The following is a 20920-nucleotide window of genomic DNA, read 5'->3' on the forward strand; positions in this document are numbered from 1 at the left end:
TATTTAAAATGTTTACCTCAAGTGAGAGCAGATAAATGTAAAAACAAATTGTCTAATAAAATTTGACAAGCAGGGCTTCCCTGGTGGCGCAGTGGTGAAGAATCTGCGTGCCAATGCAGGGGACAGGGGTTTGAGCCCTGCTCTGGAAAGGTCCCACATGCCGCAGAGCAACTAAGCCCGTGCGCCACAACCACTGAGCCTGCGCTCTAGAGCCTGCGAGCCGCAACTACTGAAGCGCGCGCACCTAGAGCCCATGCTCTGCAACAAGAGAAGCCACTGTAATAAAAAGCCCGCGCACCGCAATGAAGAGTAGCTCTTGCTCGCTGCACCTAGAGAAAGCCTGCGCACAGCAACGAAGAGCCAACACAGCCAAAAATAAGTAAGATAAAGAAATTAAAAAAAAAATCTACAGGTTTTTTTAAAAAAAAAATTGACAAACAGATACAAGCTAGAACACAAAAGGTGCAGTTCCCCACCATGAGCAAACACTTGAAGGGATCTTGAAGTCTGTCAGAAGGTTCTTAAATTTATCAAAAGAAAGAAACTATGTGGAGAATCAGGCTCATGGAGCAGAGTTCAGAGGATATGCTCAGAAGTGATAAGTCTAGAGATAAGTCTATTGTAGGCAGATGAACTTTTCATTCATTCACTAATTATTTTGGTTGCAAAGTATTATGACAGATAATCAGATGTCTTAAGGTATACTCCTTGTTCTCTTAAGTGATTTCATAAATTGCTAAAATCGGTACAAAGTCTTAAAATTGATAAAAGAGTGTGTCATGGTCTAGTCAGAAGATGGAAATCACACCAGTGATTTTAACAGAGAATTTAATACAAACAGTTTTTTTTTTTGCGGTATGCGGGCCTCTCACTGTTGTGGCCTCTCCCGTTGCGGAGCACAGGCTCCGGATGCGCAGGCTCCGCGGCATGTGGGATCTTCCCGGACCGGGGCACGAACCCGTGTCCCCTGCATCCGCAGGCGGACTCTCAACCACTGCGCCACCAGGGAAGCCCTACAAACAGTTTTTAACTAGGTATTAAAGAAGTGGAAAGACGAAAGGGAACAGTAAGGTATTAAAGAAGTGGAAAGACGAAAGGGAACAGTAAGGTATTGTGGAGGTAGCGCCTACAGGAAGCGGCTACTGCCTCTAGATTGGGAGAACAAAGAGAAGAGGGGAAGAAGTTTGGAGGAAAGCCTGTCTGGAGCCAAAGCTCAGACCTTTAGGAAGGAGTTGGTGCTCAGCTGGTGCTAATGTCTTTGAGATCACAAGAGCGGCCCTGTGGGGCAGGGGTCCAGGATTTGGCAACAGGGGTTCTGGCTGGCTGGTGCTGGTGTTTCTAGGGGCATGATGATGCTGGTTCTGTGTCAGAAAAACCACAAAGTGGAACCAACTGTGGCTACTAGAATGAACTGCTGCTGGCTTCTAGAAGAGTTGTTGGGTTGCACTGGTGGCAAAGGGAAGCAAAAGTAGGACTAGGAAGCAAACAGAAAGGAAAGTGTCCCATTTTCCTCTTACAGCTTTCCAGTCTCTAGTACTCCCTTATTGGCAGAGCCTAACAAGAAGCCAGCTGTAAAGGAAAAAATGTGGCTCAGTTCCAGGATCACAAAGCAGAGTGTAGAAGGGTGGTTTTGAAGCTGAGAAACAATAGCTCAGTAACTTGCAGGAGAATAAGTGAATTTACATATTTAACACAAGGCGTATGTAAGTGTCATTAGAACTTTACAATTAAGTGCTGTAGGAATTCATAGGAAGAAACATCCTTGTTAGGATAAACAGACAAAGCTGTGTTAGAGGGTAGTATTTGAGCATGGATATGATTTTAGCAGGCAGAAGTGAAGCAAGGGAGGAGAGATTACACTAACTGGAGGAGATAGCATATGAGAAAGCTGTAGGGTTAGGTAATGAACATGGGACCGATCTGGGTCAAATCTGGTTTCTGCTCTTGACTAGCCTTGATGCTGAAAGTCATTTCTTGTCTCTGAACTTCCTTTATCTTTCATCCTTGATCCTTTTGGCATTGAAGACTATTGGTTGGATCAAAACCACATTTTAGGAATATTAATTTAGAGTTTCTGGAGTTGGAGGGGACAGAGAATCAAATAGGGAGATACTTTCTTGAGCAAGTAGGTTGTTAGGGTTTGTTTCCTCCAGTTACAATTTTCTTACTAAAGCAAAAGTTTTTAATCAGGTGTGTGGATAAGCTTTAGAATATCCTTGAACTCTTGAATTGTGTGTGTGTATATTTTGTCCAGTAAGAGGTTTCAGATATAATTTTCATCAAAATGAGATTGAATAATGGTTAGAATGTTTGGAATTTGGTAGACCATTAAATGTAAGTAAATTATTCAAGAGTATATTGGTATACTGTCATTATTCACTTTACTGGACACTTAAAATGTTTAAGGCAGTTACTATACCAGGTGCTGAGCATTTAGTGGAAAAGGAGATAGGTAGGCCAGTTCTCATGGAGTACAGTCTAGTGAGGGAGACTTTATTTCTATGATTCTTTTCAGTGACTGTGATAAGATCAGTGAAAAAGAATGTAGGGTAATATAAGAGTATATGATAAGAAGCTGGTCTTTCATGGGGGGCGGGGGGGGAATAGAGTCCTAGGGAACGCTGTCCTGATGAAGTGGTTTGTGCCAAGATATAAAAGGTGAAAAAAGGGTATGAAGAGGCTGAGGTAGTGAAATTGTGGAATTTTTAACAAAAGTGAATTGGCAGTATAATTTATTCTTCGTAAATTTCCCCAGTGATTTGTTTTTAGGGAGCACAGGCTGCTACTGTATTGAGTTGGCCAAAATACTTCCATAAGGTAGTGCATTGAATATTTAGCAGATAGCCTGTGGAGGGCAACATGAGTTAAAGTTAGGGGAGCCACCAATGGTCTAGGCCAGTGGTCTTCATACTTACTCATGTACTCCCAGTTAATATTTGACATGATGTCTAAATTTTTTAAATCTTAGGTTGAAATGCAGCGTTACAAAGGATGTTGTTTATTATTATTGTGGTAAAATATATATAACGTAAAATTTAGCATTTTAACCATTTTTAATTGTATAGTTGAGTGGCATTAAATACATTCCCATTGTTGTACAACCACCACCACCATCCATCTCTAGAACTTTTTCATGTTCCCAAACTGAAACTCAGTACACGTTAAGCAGTAACTCCCCATGCTCCCCTTCCCCCAGCTCCTGGGAACCACTCTTCTACTTTTTTGCTTCTATTAATTTGACTTTTTTAGGTGCCTCATATCAGTAGAAGCATACAATATTGTTTTGTGTCTGGCTTAATTTCTCTTACCATGATATCTCAAGGTTTATTCATGTTGTAGCACTAGTAGCATTTCATTCCTTTTTTTTTTTAAATGGAGTTTATTTTTTAGAGCAGTTTTAGATTCATAGTAAAATTGAACAGAAAGAATAAAGTTCTCATATACTGTACTACTCCTGCCCCCACAGTTGCATAGCCTCCCTCATTGTTGGCGTCCCACCCCACAGTTACATATGTGTTGTAATCTATGAACCTGTGTTGACACATTAACACTCAAAGTCCATAGTTTATGTTAGGGTTCACTATTGGTATTGTACATGCTGTGAGTTTTGACAAATGTGTAATGACACGTACCTGCCATTATAGTATCATACATGATATTTTCACTGTCCTAAAAATCCTCTGTGCTTTGCCTATTCATCCTACCTTCCCCCATGTTTTTTTCATGGTTTGATAGCTCATTTCTTTTTAGTGCTAAATAATATTCCGTTATATGGATGTGTTTATCCATTCACTTATTGAAGAACCTCTTGGTTGCTTCCACGTTTTCATTACTTTTTAAGGCTAAATCATCTTCCATTGTATGTATATATCATATATTATCTATTCATCTGTCAATGGACATGTGGGTGGTTTCTACCTTTTGGCTGTTGTGAATTATGCTGCTATGAATATTGGTCTCCAAATAGCTGTTCCAATCCCTGCTTTCAGTTCTTTTGTGTGTATCAGAGGTTATAACTTTGGCGTTACTGAAAATAGTGACATTTTTAAAATTCATTGTAGTTGAGTGGTCTTTAAGAAAGCTTTCTTCTTGTACTCATCCTTTATTAATTTATACGGTGATTATTCTAATCAGGTAATTCGCATATGTGCTGGGAACAGATAACAGCTAAGTCTTGCCTTTGCCTTATGAATCAGCTTGTGAGAGGGAAAAGTTCACTGCTGACTAGAGTAGCCTAATAGTTGGGAAGATTTTCCAGTGTGCTGGGAAAATAAATTTATTTTTTCAGAGGGATTGCTTTGATTTAGCAAGTTGAGATTAACTAAGTGGTGGTTGGGTGGTTGGGATCTATTGCAAAGTGTATTGGGAGAGGCTGATTTTCTCTTTATGGTAGTGATAGAAAGTTTCTTTTAGAAATACTTTATTATTTTTAAAAAAAATAATTAATTTTTGGCTGTGTTGGGTCTTTGTTTCTGTGCGAGGGCTTTCTCTAGTTGCGGCGAGCGGGGACCGCTCTTCATCGCGGTGCGCGGGCCTCTCACTGTTGCGGCCTCTCTTGTTGCGGAGCCCAGGCTCCAGACATGCAGGCTCAGTAGTTGTGGCTCATGGGCCTAGTTGGTCTGTGGCATGTGGGATCTTCCCAGACCAGGGCTCGAACCTGTGTCCCCTGCATTGGCAGGCAGATCCTCAACCACTGCGCCACAGGGAAGCCCGAAATACTTGTTTTTGAAAAGTGAGCTATATTAAACATAGTGGGTAAATAATAGTTCATACATTTTAGGAAAATGTACTAACAGATAGATTCTTCGTGGGAACCCGAGGATAGAATAAGCCCCAGAGAAAGACAGTGCAGTAGGAATTGAGTACAGTCGACCCTTGAACAGCTCTGGGGTTGGGGTGCTGACCCCTCTGTGCAGTGGAAAATCCGCAGAGAACTTTACAGTCAGCCCTTCATATCCTTGGTTCCAAATCCTCATATTCAACCAACTGGGGATTGTGTAGTAACTGTAGTTCGTATTTATTGAAAACAATCTGTGTATAGGTGGTCCCACACAGTTCAGATCCATGTTGTTCAAGGGTTAACTGTACTTAAGCAGAAATCAAAAGGAAATTGACTTGCAGTTTCATCTATAGAAGAAATCTGGGCTTCCTGTAATTGAACAGAAATGTTTGTTAAGGCTAAAAGGAAAGATCATCTGGAACAGTATAAAAGGTTACTTAGTAAAAAGAAATTTGTTGAATGTATTGTACAAGCTTGTTTTGCTTCTTTGCCCTTGGCAGATAGTGCATAATTTTTTATAAATGGAAGGTTTGCGGCAACCCTGTATTGAGCAAGTATGTTGGCGTCATTTTTCTAACAGCATTTGCACACTTCATTCATGTCTCTCTGTCACATTTTGGTAATTCTTGGAATATTTTTAACTTCTTCATTATTATATTTGTTATAGTGATCTGTGATCACTGATCTTTGATGTTACTACTGTGACTCACTGAAGCCTCAGATGGTGGTTAGCATTTTTTACCAATAAAGTATTTTTAAATTAAGGTATGTACATTTTTTTAAAGCGTGATGCTATTGCACATTTAATAGACCACAGGTGAGAAATTGCTGTAGTGCCATTTTTCTCCTTTCCTTTAAAGACTCTAACTGAATGTATGTTAGACCTGATTGCTGAATTTTTTACCTATTTCTCTTGTCTTTATCTCATATCTTCCAGGTTTTAATTTTTTAGTTTTGTTCAGTTGTATTCAAACATATATTTGTTGAATTTATTTTCTGTTTTTATTTTTCAGTTTTAGACTTTCTGTGCAGTTATTCCAGCATCATTTGTTGAAAAGACTATCCTTTCTCCATTGGGTTGCTTCTGCTCCTTTGTCTAAGATCATCAGTTGACTATACTTTGTAGGCCTATTTTAGAGCTCTTCCATTAACCTATATTTATCTGTTCTTTCACTGATATCATGCTGTCTTGATTACTGTAGTTGTATAGTAAGTCTTGAAATTGAGTAGTATGAGTCCTCCAACTTTGTTCTGCTTCAGTCTTGGGTAGTCTAGGTTTTTGCCTTTCTGTATAAACTTTAGAATCACTTTGTCGATAACTACAAAATAACTTGCTGGGATTTTGATTGGAATTGCGTTGACTCTACAGATCTAGTTGGGGAAAAATCGTTACTTTGGCTGCTGAGATGATGCAAAACTGGGATTAAGTTTTATGTAAGAGCTGTTTTTACTTCCAGTTCACCTTTACCCTGGAAGGGAGGCCCTTAAGGGTCCAGCTTGAAGTAGGGATAATATATGAAAGTCCCCATGTTTGGCAGGCCCTGGGCTTTGTTTGACTTTTCCCTGTGAGGCCTCTAAAAGGTTACTTCATTTTTCCAGCCTTTATTTGGAATTGGCAGTTGCCCTCAGGTCTTGCTTTATTTTAGATTTGGGGACCCAGTAAGTGTTCATTATCTTGTTAGCTCTTGAATGCTTTTGAGTTGTTAAAAACTATTTCATCCAGCTTTTAAAAGTTATTTTCAGGAAGGGGATTAGTTCTAATTACCTGCTGTGTCATTGAAAATGAGAGTTTCCCCAGTGGCCTGCCTCCCTTATAGAATTGGTGGTCGGCTTATTTTTAGACTTTAAAATTTGGTATAAATTATTGGAGGAGCAGGATGAATTCTCCCAAGTTTGCAGTGTTGACTGAGACCTTCCAGACAGTAATAGATTATGTTGCTTGAGGTAAACTTAGGTAGATCTTGGAAAGCTCTACCTTTGTTGAAGAAATGTCGCAATTGAGTTTTTGTGTGGTCTAGTTAGTGTAAAATGTGCCTTGGTTTTGGGCGCTGAGCAGTTTGCCAAAGAGAACCTACTAGTAATTTTGGGTTTGTGGTATAGATTGCTAGTTGTCTGTCTCAGCTTTCATTCATTCTCCCCTCTCTTAGTGATGGAATTTCCAGGTTTTAGCTGGGCATATGACTACACAAAATAAAAACTAGATTTCCCAACTTCTTTTGTAGTTAGGAGTGGTCATGTGGGTAATTTCTATTTGAATAGCTCAGACTCTTCCCTCCAGTGTCAGACTTATACATTGAGTTGTTTGATGGCCATCTCTGCCTGGATTTATACCAGAGACACTTTAAGCTCAACATGTTAAAGGTAGAATTTATTTTCTGGATATTTGCTCCTCTCTGCTACTTCATCTCCATTTCCCAGTCAGCAGTGCTAGAACCCTCGATTCTTCCAATCCTCATCATCCCAAAACTCACATACATGTATACATTTAAGCAGACTTCAAATCCAGCTAATTTTTATTCTTCCTAAATGTCCCCGTTTCTCCCAATCTGTACCAACATTGGTTCTTGCACTTGTCGTGTCTTACCTGTATTGCTCAAATAGACATACAACTGCTGCTTTGTTTAGAGTCTTGTAACTCTGATTTTTTCTTTTCCATCTGCAGAATTATCCACCTGAAACAACTTTTCAACCATGTTACTCCTGTGCCTGCAGAGTTGATTTCAGTGTCCTTAGCCTTCAACTCTTTGTTATCTGGTCCCGTTTTACCTTTTTAGGCTCATTTGTCATTCCTAGCCCTACATTTGATCCCCTGATAGCACCAGATTTTTAAAATTTTCCTTCCCATGTATTTGTGGTTCCTTACTACTATGTCCTTGCATGCCTAATCCAGGATTAACTTTTTCTTTTAAAATAAGTTAGTTTGAGGTTTTTAAAAACTTTAATCAACTGTACATGTTTCTGAACATGAAAATAAGTAGATTCTGTTGTTGAATACATTGTAGCCTGAAATAAGTATTTATATCCTAAGTTGCAAATTTTGTTAAGATATTCTATTTAAAGTTTTTTTTTTTTGAAATTTCTTTGAAGCTTTGAAAGAAATGTGTTTTATTTGGCTAGAAAAAAGTGATTTTAATATGTGAGTCATAAAATTAAGTCGTTTCAGAATAGTGCTTATCTGGACCAGTCTCCTATTTCACACATAAGGAAATTGTGGCTGGGAGAAATTAGTGTTTCTGTTAAGTCAAACTGAGTTAGAAGCAAAATCAAGGTCTACTGTGACCTCCATCCTAATATAAGTATCTGCTTAAAGAAATCTTCCAAGTGTGTTGAGGTTTTCAAGTCTTCTTACCTCCAAGTTACATCTAGGATTACCAGGCAGTGTTACTTTTTGTGTGAATAGCAGCTTGGGTAATGAACTGAACAATATGCATTCTTTGTGTCTTAACAAGCCTGATTTCATAATGAATGGTGTATTTACAAAACAGTGGCTTTATATTCCCGACTTCTTGGCAGTTTATCCTAGGAGGAACATTTTTTGACCCACTGATTATTTTAAGTATTCTAAGTGAAGCAGGCATGGTAGATATAACACTTAGAGATGTGTGTGTCTTTGTTTGTTTTTAGCATCAAGCATTGCACGATTCTCTCCAATAATGTAGATCATCTCTTACTGAATTTAACACTGTCTGATATCATGGTCTCCCTGGCAAATGCCTCAACTTTGCAGAAGGATTCCAGTTGGATAGAAATGATAAGGAAATTTGTAACAGAGACCCTTGAAGATGGCTTTAGGCTAAATAGTAAGCAGCTGAACAGATTGCTTGGGGTCTCATGGAGGTTAATGCAGATACAACCAAACAGAGGTAGGTGTTACTGCTTTGTCCTTATATAAGAGGAGCTCTTATGCATGCTATTTAGAGTCTAGCTTTGAGTTAATGACTTTCAAACATTTCACGTAGTCAAGTTATTTACATTCAAGCCACGAAAGGTAGCTAGCATAACTATAAAGGAATATCTACTTGAACACTGAAATCGTTTATGGCTCAGAGCATCCCTTTCTCAGTGAGTAGGTCCACTCTGAAGTTAATTGGTAGGATTTCTACTAGATTACAGAGTTGGAGTGAAAGGAGGTAGGTGTTATTAAGATGAAATGACAGTGAGTCTAATGATGAAGAAATACTCTCTTCTGATGTAATTTGACTAGAAATTGATAAATCCTGCTTATCTTTTTACCTTTCTTGTAGCTTGAAGTTAATGTTGCATTAAGTCAGTTTTTAGTGTGACTTACTAATTCTTTTCATTCAGAAACAGAGCTTTCCTGTTTGGTTTCCAGCTTATCCACCTTTCTAGTCTGGTTTTTGTCATCCCTGCCTAGGTTTGTTGTCTCTTAGGAAAATTTACTCTGTAGTCTCTGGTTGGTTTGACTTTCGTATTAGTCAGGCTATTACTGTAGGATTTTGACAGTAGTCATCAGTTTGTGTCTAAGGTCTGCTTTGTCATAGGAGCAAAGTAAAGTACTTTTGTGCTTTTTAGAATTAGGGGGCTGTTGAAGAAACATTTTTGAATCATATGCAGTTTTTTTCTTTTTTTTAGAGGCTACGGAGTCTCTTATTAAGGCAGTTTATACACTGTATCAGCAGAGAGGCCTTCTCCTTCCAGTTCGGACTCTGTTACTGAAGTTTTTCAGTAAAATCTATCAAAAAGAAGAACTGAGATCTTACAGAGTCAGGTAAAGTTTCCTTTGTTATTTTGCCTTTCTTTTTCTCACCAAGTTATTTTGTAGTCTTTTTAAATAATAGACTAGATGGGGTGATTAAATCTTTGGAGAAATTCACTCTTTATATCCTATTTGGTTGCATTTAAGAAAAGAGAAGAAATTTAATTTTATAAAGAAGCATACATAATAGTGCCAGTAATCTTTGTATGCATAACTGAGCAGATAAAAGTCTCTTTGAGCATATATTTCCACTTGTCCACTTAACAGCTAAAGGGCAGTTGGAACAACCTGTAGCAGCCTCAGCCTTTTCTTTTGCCTCCCATAAAAATTATGGAGGTTTAACCGCTGGTCCTTAGTGACATATTTGAGACATACGGTATAAGAATGAGGGCAGTAGAAGAGGAGGTGTGAAATGGGTGAAGGGGATTAAGAGCTACAGACTTAGTTATAAAGTAAATAAGCCATGGGGATGTAATACATAGCAAAAGGAATAATAATACTGTAATAACTTCATATGGGGACTAATGGTGACTTATCATGGTGATCATTTGTAATGTATGCATATGTCAAATTATTATGTAGTATATACCTGAAACTAACATATAATACTGTATGTTAAAAATATTTCAGTAGATTTTTAAAAAATGAGGGCAGTAAAAGATGAGAAGGTTTCTGGCTTAGTTTGGTGCTACCAGCTGAAATAGACAACACAAAGAATAGAACTAAGGAATCAGGTTTTTGATATGGTGAGTTTGAGGTTTATTTGGGATAGTCAGGAAGAGGTGTTTGGGTGGAACGTAGAGATTCGGGATACATAGGTGGTTGTTAGAACGTATTTGAGTCTTTACTGTAAGTCAGGTGCTTTTCTTAATCTCTCAATACTCATATTTGAAGTGTAGGTACTATTGGCTTCTGTCTTAACAGAAGGAAACGGATTCTTAGGTTAAATAATCTGGTGAGTGTCATGCAACTAAGGGCAGTGGAACCGAGACTTAAGTTCAGGTCTGTCTGACTACGAAGGTCATGCTTAGTTAAGTCACTAAGGGGGACAGCGAAAGTGATTGCTGTTACCTGAGTAAGGAGACATTAGAGCATTAGCAAGTATATAAAAGAACTGAAATATGAAATAACACAAGTTTGAAGTCATTTAATGTGGGGGCACCCTACACTGAATGCATCAATGACTTAATGTAGTGTAATAATTAACGCTAACTAGTTTAAATAGTTCACGAAGAGTTAAGTAGTGTCTGTGTCCTTTAAGATAAAAATACAGTTTACATACTGCCGCAAATCACATGAACTTTTAATATAGTGGGTAAAACTTTAGAAACTGCTATAGCTAAATAAATGATGCTGGCCATCTTGTAGGCTCTCACATGTTTAAATAAGTAAATGTGGTGTTATTGGTAGATGATTTGTCACTTTGTGTGGTGTTTTAAGTTAAAAATATTCTTTGTTTAAATTAATTTCCATTGTCTTTGAAAATTACACTTTATTTCGTTTTTCCTTGACCTTAGGTATCGTAGTAAAGTGTTATCCCGTTGGTTGGCTGGTTTACCATTGCAACTTGCTCATCTTGGCTCCCGAAACCCTGAGCTCTCAACACAGCTTATTGACATTATCCATACCGCTGCAGCACGAGCAAATAAAGAATTACTAAAAAGTTTACAAGTTACTGCTCTCCGAATCTATGGTAAGAGTTTTGTTTAACTATGTAAGTAATAATTGGTCTACCCCAATTTAGGAAAGACGTTTCAAAGGGGGAGCTCTTTAGGTTTGCTTTTCCTTTAAATTATTATAAATTAATTATACCATGGGAAAATTAACAAAACATCAAACAGTAAATTCATTTTCAGTAGTATTATCTATTAGAATAGTTCTAGAAATTAATGGTTATAGATGCTTCTTGCATTCTTTTTTTAAAATTTATGTATTTTTGTCTGCTTTGGATCTCTGTTGCTGTGTGCGGGCTTTCTCTAGTTGCAGCGAGTAGGGGTTACTCTTCGTTGTGGTGCGCGGGCTTCTCATTGTGGTGGCTTCTCTTGTTGCAGAGCGTGGGCTGTAGGCATGCAGGCTTTAGTAGTTGTGGCACTCGGGCTCAGTAGTTGTGGCTCGTGGGCTCTAGAGTGCAGGCTCAGTAGTTGTGGCGCACGGGCTTAGTTGCTCCGCAGCATGTGGGATCTTCCCAGACCAGGGATTGAACCCGTGTCCCCTGCTTCTTAACCACTGCGCCACCAGGGAAGCCCCTTAAATTGTCTTTTAAGCCACATGTTATTCACAAATTCAAAACTGATCAGGTATTTTTATAAAATTCCTTTGAAGCTTTGGTGGCAAATTTTACTTACTTAACCATAATGGATATCTTGTATGACTTTCATCTATTAATAACTTTTTTTATTCATCACTGAAACTTTCATTTTTTTAAGCAAAAATATCAATAAAGCATACTAGGATATATACATATATATAATTTATATTTATTATTGGGATATAATTCATATACCGTAAAATTTGCCATTTTACAATGTACAATTCTTTGATTTTTTAACATAGTCCCATGATTGTGCAATAGTGTTCATTATCTAATTCCAGAATATTTTTATCACCCCAAAAAGAAACTGTACCATTAGTAAGTCCCTCCCTACTTTATCCTTCCCCACCTCCTGGCAACCACTAATCTTCTTTTCTGTCTCTGTGTATTTGCTTATTCTGGACATTTTTTATAGATGGAATTATACAATATGGGTCCTTTGAGTCTGGCTTCTTTCACTTAATATACTGTTTTTAGGATTCACCTATGTTATAGCATATATCAGTACTTCATTTCTTTTTAATGTTGAGTAGTACTCCATTGTGTGGATATACCACTTATATTTATCCATTCATTAGGTGATAGACATTGGTTTGTTTCCACCTTTTGTGGGTAATATTTTAAAATCTGTATTTTTCGGTATTGCTCATATGTGGGGTCATGTGTGTGTGTGTACACAGATAGGTCTTTGGCTTTAAGTCGATATATAATTATCACTGTTTGGCAGAAGTGCTTGTTTTTTACCGTTTCGCTTTGTCTCCAATCCCGTTAACCACGTCATAGTTTTTATTTCAGATAACACATTTGAATGTTACGAAATTAATAGAGTGTTAAACATATCTTTAAATAATGATGTATTCAGTGTTTTACTCTAGACAGTACCTTAAGCCATACATACATGCTTTGTGAAAAAACTTTTTTCCATGTAATTGATGTATTAGAATTCAACATAACACAGTGAAAATAATCACTTAATCTGCTTTATTAACTCTGGTTTGTATATCTTTTTTAGTTTAACTTATCTTCTTACCCCACTAGATCCACAAGAAGGCACTGTGGTGGTTCTCCCAGCAGAGTCTCAACAGCTTTTGGTCCAGCTTGTATATTTTCTACCCAGTCTGCCTGCTGATTTGCTTTCTCGGTTAAGTCGTTGCTGTATTATGGGAAGACTCAGTTCAAGTTTGGCTGCCATGCTTATCGGGATACTGCACATGAGGTAGCATGCTCAAGTGAGCTGTATTTTAAGTGTATAATCTTCCCCCCACCCTCTGTCCTTTTACTGGCAATTCATGAACTATAGAGGCTTTTTAAAATACTGCTCCTCCCTTCATTTGCTCTTAATGCAACAGTTAAAACTGTCGATACTATTATTAGAGGAAGTTCACTAGAGTAAGACTGTTTCACATTATTTGTTTAGTGACTTGTGTAGGAGGATTGGAACAAGGGTTAAAATTATCAAAAGTATGCAGTAAGAAACCATAAACAAGACCAAAAGACTACCCTCAGAATGGGAGAAAATATTTGCAAATGAAGCAACTGACAAAGGATTAATTTACAAGCAGCTCATGCAGCTCAATAACAAAAAACAAACAACCCAATCCAAAAATGGGCAGAAGACCTAAATAGACATTTCTCCAAAGAAGATATACAGACTGCCAACAAACACATGAAAGAATGCTCAACATCATTAATCATTAGAGAAATGCAAATCAAAACTACAATGAGATATCATCTCACACCAGTCAGAATGGCCATCATCAAAAAATCTAGAAACAATAAATGCTGGAGAGGGTGTGGAGAAAAGGGAACACTCCTGCACTGCTGGTGGGAATGTGAATTGGTACAGCCACTATGGAGAACAGTATGGAGGTTCCTTAAAAAACTACAAATAGAACTACCATATGACCCAGCAATCCCACTACTGGGCATGTACCCTGAGAAAACCATAATTCAGAAAGAGTCATGTACCACAATGTTCATTGCAGCTCTATTTACAATAGCCCGGAGATGGAAACAACCTAAGTGTCCATCATCGGATGAATGGATAAAGAAGATGTGGCACATATATACAATGGAATATTACTCAGCCATAAAAAGAAACGAAATTGAGCTATTTGTAATGAGGTGGATAGACCTAGAGTCTGTCATACAGAGTGAAGTAAGTCAGAAAGAGAAAGACAAATACCGTATGCTAACACATATATATGGAATTTAAGAAAAAAAAAATGTCATGAAGAACCTAGGGGTAAGACAGGAATAAAGACACAGACCTACTGGAGAACGGACTTGAGGATGTGGGGAGGGGGAAGGGTGAGCTGTGACAAAGCGAGAGAGAGGCATGGACATACATACACTACCAAACGTAAGGTAGATAGCTAGTGGGAAGCAGCCACATAGCACAGGGATATCAGCTCGGTGCTTTGGGACCGCCTAGAGGGATGGGATAGGGAGGGGGGAGGGAGGGAGACGCAAGAGGGGAGAGATATGGGAACATATGTATATGTATAACTGATTCACTTTGTTATAAAGCAGAAACTAACACACCATTGTAAAGCAATTATACCCCAATAAAGATGTTAAAAAAAAAAAAGTATGCAGTAAGGGGTTCAGTGGCAGGTGAGAGTACTGTGCTTAAAACCTTTGGTGTTACGAAATGGCAGTACAGACCTTCCTTTCTGGAAGGGAGCTCAGAATTTAATGGAGCTGACGAAATAAATAAGTTTGTAGACTCAGACAAGGAATCACTTGAAATATCTGTGTGTGTGTGTGTGTGTGTGTGTGTGTGTGGCAAAATATACATAACATAAAACTTACCATTTTAACCAGTTTTAGGTATACCGTTAAAACTGTTCAGTGGCATTAAGTACATTCATATTGTTGTGCAACCAGCACCACTATTCATCTCCAGAACTTTTCATCGTCCCAAACTGAAACTCTGTACTAATCATTTCCCCTTCCCCCAGCCCCCATTTACCACTATTTTATCTTCATGATTTTGATTATTTTAGGTAACCTCATATAAATGGAATCATACAATATTTTCCTTTTGTGTTTTGCTTATTTCACTCAGTGTAACTTTTCAGGGTTCATCCATATTGTAGCATGTTTCACGGTTTCCTTTTTTAAGTCTGAATATTCAGTATTCCATTGTATTCCATTATACCACATTTTGTTTATTCATCTGTTGATGGACTCTTGGTTGTTTCTACCCTTTGGCTATGGTGAATAATGCTGCTGTGAACACTGGTGTACAGATACCTGTTTGACTCCTTTTAATTCTTTTGGCTATATACCCAGAAGTGGAATTGCCAGATCATATGGTAATCTGTTTAATTTTTCAAGGAACTGCCATACTGTTTTCCATAGTGACTGTACCATTTTACTCTGAAAGGTCTTATAACTAATAGTGTTTCGTATTGCGAGTGTTCAGAATATTCTTAAAAATTCCATGTCTGTATCAGGTATGGTACTTTAGTATTCAGCAATATTTGTTAATGATTGTGGCCTATGGACAGGGTCTGATACCGTTTTAGGCAGAACTGAAAATTTAAAGACTAGCTTCCTTGTGGCTTCTTGTACAGATCCCCATCCCAGTTCAGTAGGAGTAGCTCACGTTATTAGTAGATTTTCTTTAGCTTTGTTTGCCAGTCTCTTCATACCAGTATAGGACATATGTTTGATTGTTGTCGCCTAGAATGTGCTTCATAACTGATAACATTTCCTTTTAGCAAAAGAGAGCTGTTTGCAATGTGTTGTTTGTGTGTGAAAATTCAAAGTTTATTTCTGTGTTCATGTGCATTAAAGAAAGACTTGGTCTTAATTTGAAGTACTCTAAACAAGTTTCCCATGTTTTCCTTTCTTAGAAATTAAAAAACAAAACAAAAAAAACAAAGCCCTGCTCTTTGTCTAGTGCAGCACTTAATGCTAGGCCTTTAAAGAAATATTATTTCTTTTCTTATAACTTAAGTGGTTTCAAGTTAATAAAACTTCCAGTGGAGGGCACTGTTCCTTTGATATAACTATTGGAGGCTCTGTTTTAACATTCATTTAAAAGCACCTTTTGAACACTTCTTGAAATTGATTCTCTTTGGAAGCTATATTTAATATCTTTATCAGTTATGATTGACTTATGCTTAGTAACTTTTGTCAAGGATTTTTTAAAAGTTTTTTTACTTTTTGTGGATTTGTGGTGAGTGTTGAGAAAATCTGTTAATTTACAAATACTGGTCATAGGGGTTTATAATTATTAAGAGCAGAATGTCATTGTAGTTAAAAGTCCACTAAGTTAAATTTTGCTTTTTAGTATTTGCACAGAGTCTGTTAGTAGACTTTTCTTTCTATAGATGTATTGTTCCTATTCAAATTAATCTCTCTTAAAAAATAAAACAAAATTGGAACTTTTCAACTTTCTCAGGCCAGTGGCATTATTATTGTATCACTTTTCCTAGATTTAGAATTTAAGAATTTAAGAATATTTCCTTAGAAATAACCTGGGTTATTCCATATGTTTAGTTTTCTCTTCAAAATATCCCTTTCTGTCCCTGATCATGACTATAAACTAGCCAGCTTTTTCATTATCTCCCACCTGTACTATTACAGCAAGTAGTCTTGCTTCTTAGTTCCATCTATTTTGTGCATTGTTGCCAGATTAATTTTCCTGAAATGTTCCTTTAATTTCTGTTTTTCATGTTACATTAATTGGACTGTGAGATCTAGTTCACTTCAGGTACTGTTCTGTTGCTCTGCTGTCTCTATCTGAGAGACTTTAAGAGCAGGTTACCAGCAAAGAATATCCGTGTGTTCCATGTGTGAAAAACTCATCAGCTAAAAAACCATTGGTCTTCATTTTATCTTTTAAAAAGTGTACTTAGAATTCCTGCTCCTACCTTTTTTACCATCTACTTAGAGCTTTTTGAGTTTGATTTTTTTCCCCCATCTGTGTTGTTCTACTGGCCTTTACTCATTCCTTATCCTCTCTGCTCCTAGTTTATTTACAGCTGGGTTGGGGAACATAAGACGTAAATGTGGAAAAGTAATGTACACTGTTAGATAAAAATATCAGAGAAGGGAGAAGTTCTTGGACTGAGAAATTTGGCTTGGTTTTTTTTTTTTTTTTTTTTTTGCGGTACGCGGGCCTCTCCCGTTAACGGAGCACAGGCTCCAGACATGCAGGCTCAGCGGCCATGGCTCACGGGCCTAGCCGCTCTGCGGCATGTGGGATCTTCCCAGACCGGGGCACGAACCCGTGTCCCCTGCATTGGCAGGTGGACTCTGAACCACTGCGCCACCAGGGAAGCCCCTGGCTTGGTTTTTAAGTAGGGTGAATATGTGAGCTGGACTGCCAGGAACAGTTCTAGTTTACTTCTTTTGTCCCAGCATGTTTAGTAATAGCATCCCCTTTTACTATCAGAAGTGTTCTGGCTTGGATAGTATATATATTCATCATAGTTTTAAGGACAGCGTGATATATTGCTTGTCTTTTGTCCAAACTAGACTCTTAAATGGATTTCCTACCCCCTTTAGCCACTGGATGGCACATTTTTCACTGGGTTCAAGAGGATATTAGTTTGTTTTCTAATCATCATTTTGTACTCCTTTCCACTGAGCATCTCTGATATAGACTCTTAGCTTGCGATATTCCCTCCATAGCCCTTTGCTTATTGTAAGAATGATAATCAGAAGAGTGTTTCCATTATTTTTAACTCCCCAACTTTTAAGAATGTTAATAAATACAATTATTTCATAGGTAAAAAATTTTTAGTGCTTTTAGTTGAATTAGAAATTCCTAATTTTGTGTGACATTTATTCAGATTTCTGTGATAAAAATTAGTAATCTCAGCTTGTTGAATCTGATCATTCTCAGCTTTTTTTTTTTTTTTTTTTTTTTTTTGCTATATCCATGGTTGACATTTGCTCTATTCCTTCTTAGACTTACCTTGAAGAGAGTTTTTAAAGGAGTCACTGGAAACTGATCTTATAGCAGGAACCAACTAATCCTCATTTAATGAGAAGCTGCTGTACATTTAGCTCTTCCCTGGAGTCCCCTACCAGTACTTCAGCCACAATATTGTGAAGTAGACCTAGTTACAACTTCGAAAAGAATAGGAACACATAGTTATCTTAGAGTGGCTTTAAATTGAAGTATTCTTTGCCTAATTAAGATACTTTTGCTTAGGTAGGCAGCAGGAACTTGTTTAAACTTAACTCATTTATGTAAGCAAGGTAAGACTTTATAAAAATCAAGCAGTAAATACATAGCAGCTGAACGTACTACTGAAAAGGAAAACTTTATCTTGGCTCCTTGAGTCTGATTTTCAAGTGGTGTGGAAAATTTTTTAAGTTTGTATGGTATTTGTGGACCAATTATGCTTTTCAGTGAAACGTTACATAAATATAAATAAGTTAGAAGTTACATTTTCCATATTGTGGTACTTGAACCCTTATATATAAAGTTAATACGTACTGTGGGTTTTGTTTAAAATATTAAATTAGACTTGTTTTCAATAAAGAAAAATGGTTATATATACTGTGCTTTATTCTTGAGTCTTCAAGTGGTCACTTCTCGTAATAGTTCTCCCATTGTTTATTATAGATCATCATTTTCTGGATGGAAGTCTTCAGTTAAAGACTGGTTGATGAATGATGTGGACTATTTCAGCTTCTTATTTTCAACACTTACAGGTAACCACATTGATCTGCCGAGTTAAGGAAAGGAAAAAAGCCTAGTATGAAGATTCTTCTGAGATTTACTCTCATACCTGTTTGGCTCTAAGTTTTGAACCCCATTGCATACTTGAAAAAGTTGATGAACAGAATATCCATTTTAAACATGTTTGAAATGTTTAACATGATAGGAAGGATATCAGATTTCAATTAGCCATTTTTTGCATTCCATTGACCTCAAAGCAAAATTAGTAAAATGAGTCTAGAAATGTTATAAGTTCGATTTCTAAGTATTATTACTATTGTTTTAAATGATGTACTGTCTCAGTATTTTTGTTTTGTACTTGGATGATGAAGATGAGAATCTTTGAAATTTTCTGAAGACTTGAAATTTGGAGACTTAATATGTTAAGTCAGAATCCAAAAAAATCTTGACAGGTTCTGATAAGCAAGATAAATATTATGTAAAAGATAAAAGTAGACTCCTACAAGTTTATTTGATAGTTTTGGATGTACACATTTGCGATGGAGGTGAAGGCTTTATGTTTTAATAGTAGTACTGGTCAGAAGGTTTAGTGGTTTTAGGAAACTCATTAGGAATCAGTAGTGCGGTGTGGCTTCCAAACTAGATGATGACTCTCTAGGGCGTGTTCACGGAAATATAGTTATCTGAAAACATGAAAGCAGGTAGCTAGGGTCAGACCACATTGCAAGTATTCTGATCATTCCAAGAGTTATCTTTCAGGAGGGACTTTGGCACGTTGTCTGTATAGGTCAGGCCAAGTGTAATAGAGGTGGTAAGAGAATCAGAAATTTTATTATGTAAGGTATGGTTGAAGGAACTGCATTATCGAAAAAAAAGACTTAGGAGGGATGGAGTAGTTTTAAAACATTTGAAGGGCTATCATGTAAGAGAATATAGAGTTTGGTATATGTATGAATGAGTATATTATTTTACTTGTTCAATAGCTTTTTTAAACCTACCATTAATTAGAACGATGATGCCTTTCACAGGCACGTTTATTTAAGTAAAGGTGGTAATGCCCCCAATATTAGGGGTAAAACCTGTTTCTTGCTATATTATAGATTGAGTCAGGTTACATCCTTTGTGAACATAATTATATGAATTTTACTACATTACATTACATTGCTAGCATTTTATTTTTAAAAATACTATACATGAAATACAGAAATTCAGAGGAGACAAGGTAGCTTAAAGAAGAATTTAACTTGAAGATACATGTCATCTGTTTTTAAAAAATTAATAAAGAATGTCACAGGCTTCCCTGGTGGTGCAGTGGTTGAGAGTCTGCCTGCCGATGCAGGGGACACGGGTTTGTGCCCCGATCCGGGAAGATCCCACATGCCGCGGAGCGGCTAGGCCCGTGAGCCATGGCTGCTGAGCCTGTGCGTCCGGAGCCTGTGCTCCGCAACGGGAGAGGCCACAACAGTGAGAGGCCCGCGTACCGCAAAAAAAAAAAAAAAGTCACTTGCCTTGTGATTTATTTATTTATTGGCTTTCTTTATACCCAAATTAGGGTTTTCAAAAGAGGAGCTGACTTGGCTTCAGAGCCTTCGAGGAGTTCCTCATGTCATCCAGACACAGCTTTCCCCTGTGCTGCTTTACCTTACTGACTTGGATCAATTTTTACACCATTGGGACGTAACAGAGGTAATTGTCCATTTTAAAAGAAACTCATAATTATTAGAATTCAGTTAATCAACCACCAACAGTTGCTGTATATTAGGGTTGCCTTGTGTAAGATACTTTCAGAGATTCAGAGTAGTATAAAACACAATCCATGTTCTGAAAGTGCTTGTGATCCTTGGATAGAAGATTTATGTTTCTAAAAGAGTATTTTCATTATAAGTTATGCCAATACAATAGAATAAATTAGCAGTTTGAACGATAGAGACAAATTTATTTTCTCTTGTCTAGCATAGGGAAGAAAGGATGGATCCATCTATGGAAAAGAGGAAAGGCTTCATAGAAAAGGAAGAATTTGACTTAGGTATTGAAGGATGAATAAGAGTTAGGGTAGGATTTGGTATCCTGAAGGTGGGTTTTTCTAATCAGAAAAGATTATTTGGCATTTCCTTTGGTTTTAAGAATTAGTATATAGTTTAGCAGAGTTAAATTTTAAACCCTAATTTCTCCTTAAATTTTTAAGTTCAACTTACAAATCTTATTTTTTAGATAAATATAGTAAATTTAAAGGGAGACTTTGATTATATTTTATTCCTTTTACAAACTATTTAAAACTTTAAAACTGTTTAAATAACTTAATATATTCACTATTCATCAAGTAGTTCAGTTTTTTGACAAACCTTCACAAATGTTACAGTAAATCTTAAATATCTAATAAATTTATATAAGTATGATAAATCTTAATATCTTTAAGTTTTGGTACTGTTTGTAGTGAAATTCAAATTAAAACCACAAGTCTAA

General features: G+C 37.0%; 1 protein-coding gene across 3 annotated transcripts in view; it reads left to right on the top strand.

Annotated features, from left to right (window-relative positions):
• The window catches only part of TEX10 (testis expressed 10), a 56113-nt gene that overhangs the window by 12108 nt on the left and 23085 nt on the right, over positions 1-20920 (top strand). For all 3 annotated transcript variants that reach the window (XM_082657272.1, XM_082657273.1, XM_082657274.1), the window contains 6 exons: positions 8405-8643; positions 9374-9509; positions 11015-11190; positions 12847-13024; positions 18401-18489; positions 20010-20143. In XM_082657272.1, the coding sequence (XP_082513398.1) occupies positions 8405-8643; positions 9374-9509; positions 11015-11190; positions 12847-13024; positions 18401-18489; positions 20010-20143 (952 nt within the window). The remainder of the gene's footprint in view (positions 1-8404; positions 8644-9373; positions 9510-11014; positions 11191-12846; positions 13025-18400; positions 18490-20009; positions 20144-20920) is intronic.

This window comes from Grampus griseus (genome assembly GCF_964374135.1).
Source record: "Grampus griseus genome assembly, chromosome: 6".
In the NCBI taxonomy this organism is placed as follows: Eukaryota; Metazoa; Chordata; class Mammalia; order Artiodactyla; family Delphinidae; genus Grampus; species Grampus griseus.